Raw genomic sequence first — 9,765 nt, 5'->3', positions numbered from 1 at the left:
TTTCTCTAGACGTCTGAACTGTCTGTCAATTCATAGGAGGAGACGAAGAAATGCAACAGAGATTGGAAGTTTGGCCTATTGGAGTTGGCTGATTCTCATTATGCTGCAGTCTGTATTGAAGATGATCAAGCTAGTGAAGGTGCAGATTCAGTTGACATAGCTCTTGATACTGAACAATCCATTTATTTAGTGCTTTCTTAATCACATATTTTTCCTTCTTGCAGGAGCTCCTCTGAGGGTAATTGTTCGAAAAACCATCCCATTTGTAGAAGATGAACTTATTTCTGAAAGCAAATTTCTTTAGGTAGTGCAGCCTTCAACCTTCAGATTTATGTAGCATTTTGTTTTCCAAGAAATCCCTCTGTAGTACATTCCATGCAAGCAAAATATCAAATTTTATTATCTGAGCATCTTGGAAAATCACCAGTAATTTTGCACGAGCAGAACCCATCATAAGGGATATAAACTTGTTATTGAATTGGTTGCAGACTTGGGAGTAGTGGAGAGAAAAAGAAGATGTGTACTAGTATGGAGTGATACTACTTCAGACCATCACAGGCAAGTAGTGACTGCAGGCTCTTCATAGATGGGAAGTTTAAAGCTTCAGGTCTGTTCTGTTTCAGTCAGAACATTACAAATTTGAAACCTTTATGCTATTTATTGAAGCTGGAGAAGGTTTTAAGAGATGAACCACAGTACTCAGTAGCTTAGCAGCTCCATCTGTGAAAGAATCATATTCATATGCTTAGTCGCTGAGGAACGGAATTTCCTATCAACTGGCTTGGAATCTGCTGTATACAATTCAAGTGCAGCAAGGATGGAGACCAAGCAGTGGGAATCATGAATCCGCCATGAATGCAATATATGAATAAAATGTTCATAAAGAGAGACAAAAAAAGTGTAGAAACAGTAACAAGTGTATATGACATCTTCTATTAGCTGAATTAGTAATCTGTATTATCATATATAAAAGCAAAAGAAGAAGAGCAGCAACAATGGTCGAACTGAAATACATATTATAATTATGAAGATGAATGTGGTTGCGAAAATACAACGAAACAACAAAAGCAACAAATCACAGAGTTTGAAAAACACACAAAGACATAAAAGCGAGTGGGAGGGAGAGAGAACTCTCAGAGAAGTGTGATGGTCGAATCAAATACAAGAGAGGAGGTTTAGTGTTATTTGAAGACAAATGCTACAACAATATAATTACTAGTCGGCAGTCCAGCTTTGTTCAACAACCTCACGAACTCTTCTGTTGTACTCACGCTTGCTTTCACTGAACATTCGCGCAGCTTCCGAGTTTGCAGGAGAATTCGGATTAGGATCACATAGCAATGACTGTGATGAAAAAGGACGATTGTTCAGCCACGAATGTAATCAAATTAGATCAAAGATCCGTGTAAAACGTGAGGAGAGGAAGCAGAATAACAACAATCATCAAAAGTTTATAGAGAAACAAGACATGAGAAGCATTTGGATACAACATTTCTGTATATATATACCTGAATGGAGGTTAGTATAGCAGCGACATCGTATATTGGACTCCATTGGTTTTGGAGAATGTCCAAGCATATACTCCCATCAGCATAAACTGCACAACATTGACCAAGTGCGAGTTTCATCAATCACATGCACTCAGAACAAGAAAAGATGATGTGGTAATCTCTAACTTACTGTTAGGATGAAACATCCGTGAAACAAACCGAACTGTCGGTGGTTTATTTGGATAGTCTTCAGAAAACTGCAGTGAGAGTTTGAAAGTACCTGAACAAGATCATAGAAAAGAGACATAAGACCAGGTATAAAAGATTTCCAAAATCTCAAGATAAGTGATTACAATAACAAAAATTTACCTCCATCCCAAGGGGTATCATCCGGCCTGCAAATCAACAAACAAAATGTTCAATAAGTACAGTGCAGACATAGAATGTCTCTCAAACCTATCAAGTATCAATCTTTTTACTTGGTTTTGTTCCATTACCCGAATATAACAGCATTCCAAAGCATGATATTGTTGTCTTGAGGAGCACCACTAATACCAGCAGGTGGGTCTTGCTGCAACCTCTTGAAATCCCTCATCAATCTCTTCCTCGCCGGAGTCGACATCCTTCTCTTACTCTATCATCAAAACCCATTACAAAAATTTCAAAAACTCAACTTCATATCAAAATCTCAATTATGTTCTTCTAAATTGTGGTTGCACATCTAGGAGCACATCAATTGCAAAATTGGAAAAAGCAAATACTTTACAAGACCACAACCACCTAGGAATCTTTTAACATCGGATCAATTTCACACAAAAGAATCCAAAGAATGATAACAACATCTGAATCTACGGATCTAAAAACGAAGCAATCGTGATAAAAAAGAGATCTTACTGTTATACAAAAAGGGAAAGATCGGTGGAGATTCGTCGTCAAGCTAGCATCTCTCCTTGCGGTGGCCGGATAATTCAAACGATGACGACGAGAGAAAAGAAAAAGTCTCCGAAGCTCGACGATGATAGAGAGAAAAGAGAAATGATGTGGAACTTCGTATAACGCACGCAGTGGTGTGATCTGATCTTCTAGAAGCTTCGATCCAATCAAAGCTGTGTACAGTCAGAGATACTTCAGATATTTTTTGTTCAGAGGCCATGCGAGAGTTTAGCGCTTAACCGGAAATTAAACCGGTTTTAACCAGATTCTATCCAATTTCATTTCAACGGAAAAGTTTTAATCTTTGATCCTTGTTGTGTAACAACAATGGAGGAGCTTTGATGTGACTTTGGTCTCGCTGTTGCCTCTCTATAGATGATAAACCTCACGAGACACCGAGTCTCGCATCTCGTCACATGTGGATCTTCGCTGGATGCGGTTTTGTCTCACTCTCCTAATAAGTTCACGTTCCCGCCTCTTCTCAAATCATGTGCGAAGCTCGGTGACGTTGTACAAGGTCGGGTTCTGCATGCCCGTGTAATAAAAACTGGGTTTTTCGTTGATGTTTTCGCGGCGACGGCTTTGGTGAGTATGTACATGAAGGTGAAGCAGGTGACGGATGCTCTCAAAGTGCTCGACGAAATGCCTGAGAAGGGTATTGCGAGTGTTAATGCGGCGGTTTCTGGGCTTTTAGAGAATGGGTTTTGTAGAGATGCGTTTAGGATGTTTGGGGAAGCTAGGGTTTCTGGGTCTGGGACAAATTCGGTTACAGTGGCGAGTGTTTTGGGTAGCTGTGGGGATATGGAAGGAGGGATGCAATTGCATTGTTTGGCGATGAAATTAGGGTTTGAGATGGATGTTTACGTTGGAACCTCTCTTGTTTCAATGTACTCGAGATGTGGAGAGTGGTTTTTGGCTGCTAAGATGTTTGAAAAAGTGCCTCATAAGAGTGTTGTGACCTACAATGCTTTTATCTCAGGGTTGATGGAGAATGGAGTTATGCGTTTGGTCCCTAGTGTCTTCAATCTCATGAGGAGGTTTTCAAGTGAAGAACCAAATCCTGTTACTTTCATTAATGCAATAACTGCTTGCGCTAGTCTTTTGAATCTTCAGTATGGTAGACAAATTCATGGTCTTGTCATGAAAAAAGAGTTTCAGTTTGATGCAATGATCGGTACAGCTCTCATTGATATGTATTCGAAATGTCGATGTTGGAAATCAGCATACAGTGTTTTCACCGAGCTGAAAGATACAAGGAACTTGATATCTTGGAACTCTGTTATCTCTGGAATGATGATTAATGGACAGCATGAGACAGCAGTTGAGCTGTTTGAACAGATGGATTCCGAGGGGATAAAGCCTGATTCAGCGACTTGGAATTCACTGATCAGTGGCTTTTCACAATTAGGGAAAACAATCGAAGCTTTCAAGTTCTTTGAGAGAATGCTATCAGTAGTTATGGTTCCTAGTTTGAAATGTCTCACTAGCATTTTATCTGCTTGTTCAGAAATCTGGGCTTTTAAGAATGGCAAAGAGATCCATGGGCATGTCATTAAAGCTGCAGCTGAAAGGGATATATATGTTTCGACGTCTCTCATCGACATGTACATGAAATGTGGGTTCTCTTTGTGGGCACGCCGGATCTTTGATCGGTTTGAACCGAAACCAAAGGATCCCGTGTTCTGGAACGCTATGATATCTGGCTATGGTAAACATGGAGAGTGTGACTCTGCAATTGAAATCTTTGACCTATTACGAAAAGAGAAAGTAGAACCGAGTATAGCAACCTTTACCGCTGTTCTATCTGCTTGTAGTCACTGTGGCAATGTCGAGAAGGAATCTCAAGTATTTAGGTTGATGCAGGAAGAATATGGATATGAACCTAGTACAGAGCACATTGGTTGTATGGTTGATCTTTTGGGTCGGTTTGGGAGATTAAGAGAAGCCAAAGAGGTCATCGATCAAATGTCAGAACCATCATCTTCGGTTTACTCTTCTTTGCTCGGTTCATGTAGGCAACACCTGGATTTAATTCTTGGAGAGGAAGCGGCAATGAAACTAGCAGAGTTAGAGCCAGAGAATTCAGCTCCATTTGTGATCTTGTCCAGCATATATGCTGCATTAGAAAGATGGCAAGCTGTGGAAAGCATTAGGCAGTTAATAGATCAGAAGCAACTGGTGAAACTTCCAGGTCTTAGTTTGTCTGTTTAAGTATTTGCTGAGTGGTCAAACGTGAGCAAAGGCAGGGATTTCTTTGGGAAGTATTGACATGCTCTTGATTCGGGGCTCGTAAAGCAGGTGATACACTGATTCAGGTTTACATCCGCAGTGTGGAAGACACTTAAGGACCTAAAGAAACAAAGTGAAACAGCTCATTGTGCGGGGTATCATACTCTGTTTAATGTCTGAATGCGATAATCCGGACAATGATCTCCTTTATCTTTGTTTGTTTAGGTCCCTTAGTTTCTTCTACACTGCGAATGCAATCCTGTATCGGATGAATTACCTGGTTTACAAACTCCGAAATCGAGAGCATGTCAATGCTCCCTAAGAGATCAGAGTATTAGACCCTTTGTGATCAAATAAATTAATGTAAAGACTAGACAAGAGTAAGAGTAACGTGATTCTTGTATTAGCAAAATTGTAATCGGTTGCTCTTCAATGAATACAAATTATCTAACACAAAATATGAGTTACGTCCTACACAACAACACTGCTTTTTTTTTTTTTTTTTTTTTTTTTNCTCTGTCTCGAACAGCTCTTGGTGATTCATTGATTTGAAATAACAAAAAGATGGGATGGACGGCAGAACCGATTTTGCAAGGTTGCCTCCATCTTCATCATCTACTCCATTCGTAGTCTCCTCCATACTTAGGTGACGCATTGTTAAGTCGGTTAGAGTCTTCTGGTTTGATGGAGGACGCAAATGCGTTCCAGCCTATAAGGTGGGGCAAGATAAACTGCAATTCAATGTGTAAAGTTAGAAGCTAGAACAAGGGCAAAGGCTTTTCACTCACAGAGAGAGAAAGAGAGAGAGAGAGCTCACGTTGAAAGCAGAGATAAGAACAGCAAACTCTGCTTTGGTGATTGGTATATATACATTCTCATCTACATTCAAGAGCCTGTTTTGAACACCTTCATGGAAAATAAGCAATGGAAATCAGAAGAGCTTGACGAAAAATAAAGAAGAAGAGATAAAGGTTTGGCTTACTCAGGTTAAAGAAGCGGCCAGAACCATCTGGGAGGGGCTCAACTTTCAGCACTTTCCTCACTTTACCTTCATCACTTCTACAACAACCAAACCACAAAACCAATTACGAATCACAACTCCAAAGAGAAACACAACACATTCTGTGTAATGAAAAAGACCTCATAAGATCCCTAGACCATACCCTTTTCCCTTGTATGGGTCATGGAAGAATTCACATGATTCTCTCGGCCCAAGGCTAACTAGGTTACCAATTTCTGTAACTGACAACGAGAACACCTGCATCATTCGACATCAAAACATAAGTAAAAGTGCTGTTTCTTTCACCAATCTATAAATTACCAAGTTCAAGATAAAAATTAGACCTACAACATTTCACATCAAACATAATCTAACCAACCACAACCATTATAGAAAGTTAAAAGGCTGTTTCTTTCACCAAATCGAGTTCATGATATTTATCACAATCTCTGAAAGTAGCAAGTGAAAGATAAAAAACCAAACCTGCTTCCTGCTCCAATCGTATTGACGAACACCAGCTGCAGGAGCAAACTGGAGCAACAAAAAACCTTCCTTTGTAAGCTTGAACGCACCAGACTGGATCAAAACCATCACAAGAGGAAGTAAGGAGATCAACCTAGAGATAAACACAGTAATGCTTTTGATCTTCCAAAAGAGAGAGAGAGAGAGAGAGAGAGAGAGAGAGAGAGGGAGAGAGACATACTTCCAAAGCCACAAACTCAGGAGCTCGTGGCTCTATCGTAAGAGCAGCTTTCCCTTTGTAAATCGAATGACCCACGTAGAATCTAGGAGAAGATCCTTCAGCTATATAAAACCCAAACAAACAAAAAATCAAACTTTTTCTGAAATTTCAAGCTTTCACTACTCAAAATTCAAAAACAATTGAGTGACCTACTGGTTTGCGGAGAAGAAGAAGAAGACACGTCACCGAACCTCTGCTTCTCAAAGTAATCATCTTGGCGTGACTTCACCGTTAATTTCAACCTCGCCGCCGGTTTTTTCAAAGGACCGATTTTTCCGGCGAAACCACCGGAGGTGAGAGTTGAGTGAGAAGAGAGAAAACGAGCGTCTGTAAACTGATGGGTTTTGGAGAAAACCGCCATTAGAGGAGAAGATAAGAGCTGCGACATCGTTTTTTGTTTTTCCCTCTCAGTGCTTCGTCTTCTCCACTGGGGTTGGTTTGGATATCGATGGAGGAGGAAAAGGGTTTTAGGAGAGAAGAGGACTTTCTCTTTAATTCGTTTTTTACCCAATCATATTTATAATTTTACAAATTTGCCCCAATATAATATTAAGAACCTTTCAACATTAACCCAATATTCATAGAGTTGACCCTATAAGTTACTTTTAAATGCACGGTTCAGATTTATTGGTTTGGCTTCTACTATGAGTCAGTCTTAACGGCCGAGATTAGTTTAGTGGCAAGGTCAAAGAGTTTATAACTACGAAGTTAAGTACAAGAAAAACGACATCGTTCAACATAAACCGACATTGGCCTGACAGTTTCTTACGCCGGCGAGCGAAACTTTTACAGAGGTCGACGAAGAAAGAAGACAACTTCTTTTGTTTTCACCCACTTGTGAGGAGGCTGCGACGACCATGGCTATGCAATCTGGAATTGGGTTATCGAAGATTTTGCTTTTAGCTGGAGCAGGTAGGTTTCTAGGGTTTCTCCAGCTTTTATGATTTTCCCCAATTATTAGAGTTTGCTTAAAGCGTCTATGTTGTCTTTGAATCTGAAGGTTATACTAGTACGATTCTGGTTAAGAATGGGAAGATGTCTGATATTTTGGGTGAGCTAAAGGTACGTTTTAGTAAAAAAGCTTTCTTTTGTTGTTCTTCTTCTGAGTTTTGGATCAGAATGGAGTTGTAAATTTTTTTTGTTTCTTCCAAATTCGTAGGCTTTGGTTAAGCGTTTTGAGAAATCTGGTGATCATACGGATGATGATTCTGATGGCATGACTAGTCAGGTAAATTTTGTGTAAAAAGATCAAATTTTTTGGAACAATCATATATAAATGTGTGAGAGAATTTGGTAGATGCAACGATTAGCAATGGAGGTTCGGCAATTGGCTTCGTCGCGGCAGATAACTGTAGTGAATGGAGGTCAAGGAGGTTTGTCTCTTGCAAGTTTTTGATTTGGTGTCTTTGAAGATATGTTTGTTTATCTCTCTCTAACTTTCTCATTTTACCATTTTCCAGCTGACTATACACCGTTTATAGTCCCGGCAGCGACTTTGGGGGCTTTAGGATATGGTTACATGTGGTTCAAGGTATCTTGTAGAGTTCTAACTCTAACTACAGTTTTTTTTTTTTTGGGATTAAATTTACTCTGAAGCTGATGTTTTTTTCTTTGGTAGGGCATTTCATTCTCTGATATCATGTGCATAACAAAGCAGAACATGGACAATGCTGTGGCGAACTTGACAAAGCATTTGGATACCGTTTCAGAAGCTATTTCTGTGGGTGATTCTTCTATCGACTTTTCAGGTCTTGTTTATGATCTTTATAGATTTCTAATTGTATAGGGCTTTTTTTCTTATGTTGTTTGGTCAGAATGCTAAGAAACACCTGAGTCAGCGGCTTCAGAAGGTGGATGATAAGCTGGACGTGCAGAAAGATCTTTTAAAGGGAGTCCAGGATAATGTATGAATATGGCATTACGTATTTAACAGGTTTCAAGAGTTGTTCCTTTGAGGTTAGTATTAACAACTAACAAGTTTCATATCTATCTAACAGGTGGGTTTGGCTCTTGAGGATCTTGCTAACATTGGAGATGATTTCGACGCAATGCATAGCCTCTTTGGTGGTATGGTGCGTGGTACTGTTGTTAAAAAAATCCATTTTATTGTTTCGTCATTGTCATTTCGAGCTGAAAACTTGTCTGACTACAAGAATTGAGATTATATGTGACCACCAATTAGATTTGTTCTCTTTCCTTTGCTTATAACTTTAACATTAATTTAAACTCATGACTATAATAAACACAAAAGTACATATCTCTGGTGGTCGTTATTGCTTACTGATTCCATCTAATTTCCAATTTCTTAGGGTGGAAAATTAGATAGCATTGAGTACAAGCAGGTACTTACTTCTTTACTTCCGCTCTTTTTATTTATTAATGTTCTCCAAAACATTCGAAGGGATCATTGGCAGCTAATAATGGAGCCATGAAGTAAAAGATCAAATTTACTTATTGGTCTTCTTTTGTTGCTGGGCAGAATATTGCGAATATGGGTTTGATGTATCTGTGCGACTCTTTGGGTGGAGAAAATCACAAGATGCCGGATATATTGATACAGGTATGTATTCTCGTGAGGAGGCACATTTAGATGAAGAATTAGTATGTATATAGTCCTAAGAAATAATTTATAATTGGTCTCACATATATAACCTCCTCCATCTTGTCCATGGAATTTTATAACAACTTGCTTCATGTGGTCTGGCAGGAGAAGCTTCGGCTTTCAGGGAAGTCAAACACATGTATAGTACTTACAAACGAAGAAGCTTCAAGCTCAGAGGTATTGTTGGGTCAATATATGATAACAAGTACACTCACATATAGAATCGGATGCAGCAGTATGATTTTATTAAAACTTCCAAATGAAACCTCCACTCACCCGATTTGTCTCTTGACATGTTTCAGGGATTAAAAGAAAGCGCTAAGATAGAGCTACTAGATGACTGCTAATTCAGATNGGCGACGTGGAATTCACTGATCAGTGGCTTTTCACAACTAGGGAAAACAATCGAAGCTTTCAAGTTCTTTGAGAGAATGCTATCAGTAGTTATGGTTCCTAGTTTGAAATGTCTCACTAGCCTTTTATCTGCTTGTTCAGATATCTGGGCTTTTAAGAACGGCAAAGAGATCCACGGGCATGTCATTAAAGCTGCAGCTGAAAGGGATATATATGTTTCGACGTCTCTCATTGACATGTACATGAAATGTGGGTTCTCTTTGTGGGCACGCCGGATCTTTGATCGGTTTGAACCGAAACCCAAGGATCCCGTGTTCTGGAACGCTATGATATCTGGCTATGGTAAACATGGAGAGTGTGACTCTGCAATTGAAATCTTTGACCTATTACGAAAGGAGAAAGTAGAACCGAGTAT

At 39.4% G+C, this 9,765-nt stretch overlaps 4 protein-coding genes and 1 long non-coding RNA gene across 5 annotated transcripts; 3 read left to right on the top strand and 2 right to left on the bottom strand.

The window, feature by feature from the left end:
- Window positions 15-944, top strand: LOC109125087. Its single transcript, XR_002037643.1, has 3 exons — window positions 15-139; window positions 225-304; window positions 489-944. It is a non-coding gene; the product is annotated as an uncharacterized LOC109125087 (long non-coding RNA).
- On the bottom strand, window positions 997-2,590 carry LOC104779610 (ubiquitin-conjugating enzyme E2 2). The gene is made up of 6 exons (XM_010503981.2): window positions 2,385-2,590; window positions 1,988-2,124; window positions 1,860-1,885; window positions 1,681-1,770; window positions 1,509-1,597; window positions 997-1,344 (listed from the first exon to the last, which is right to left on the bottom strand). The coding sequence occupies exons 2-6, from the start codon at window positions 2,110-2,112 to the stop codon at window positions 1,216-1,218; spliced, it is 459 nt and encodes a 152-aa protein (XP_010502283.1). The 5' UTR covers window positions 2,113-2,124; window positions 2,385-2,590; the 3' UTR covers window positions 997-1,215.
- LOC104779611 (pentatricopeptide repeat-containing protein At2g02750-like) lies at window positions 2,684-5,055 on the top strand. The gene has a single exon (XM_010503982.2). It carries the CDS (start codon window positions 2,799-2,801, stop codon window positions 4,632-4,634), a length of 1,836 nt encoding a protein of 611 aa, XP_010502284.1. The 5' UTR covers window positions 2,684-2,798; the 3' UTR covers window positions 4,635-5,055.
- On the bottom strand, window positions 5,167-6,860 carry LOC104779606 (single-stranded DNA-binding protein WHY3, chloroplastic). Its single transcript, XM_010503978.2, has 7 exons — window positions 6,548-6,860; window positions 6,356-6,456; window positions 6,136-6,228; window positions 5,816-5,910; window positions 5,635-5,711; window positions 5,470-5,558; window positions 5,167-5,383 (listed from the first exon to the last, which is right to left on the bottom strand). The coding sequence occupies exons 1-7, from the start codon at window positions 6,780-6,782 to the stop codon at window positions 5,264-5,266; spliced, it is 810 nt and encodes a 269-aa protein (XP_010502280.1). The 5' UTR covers window positions 6,783-6,860; the 3' UTR covers window positions 5,167-5,263.
- LOC104779604 lies at window positions 7,107-9,350 on the top strand (the record flags this gene model as incomplete). Its single annotated transcript, XM_010503976.2, is given in 12 exon segments — window positions 7,107-7,306; window positions 7,395-7,456; window positions 7,554-7,622; window positions 7,692-7,767; window positions 7,855-7,925; window positions 8,013-8,114; window positions 8,209-8,298; window positions 8,392-8,466; window positions 8,704-8,736; window positions 8,874-8,954; window positions 9,102-9,173; window positions 9,299-9,350. Coding segments are annotated over 12 exon segments (831 nt in total). The 5' UTR covers window positions 7,107-7,251.

The sequence above is a fragment of the Camelina sativa genome, chromosome 4, assembly GCF_000633955.1.
Source record: "Camelina sativa cultivar DH55 chromosome 4, Cs, whole genome shotgun sequence".
NCBI classification, from domain to species: Eukaryota; Viridiplantae; Streptophyta; class Magnoliopsida; order Brassicales; family Brassicaceae; genus Camelina; species Camelina sativa.
The sequence above is the reverse complement of the archived record's forward strand: the minus strand, read 5'-3'. Positions and strand labels throughout refer to the sequence as shown.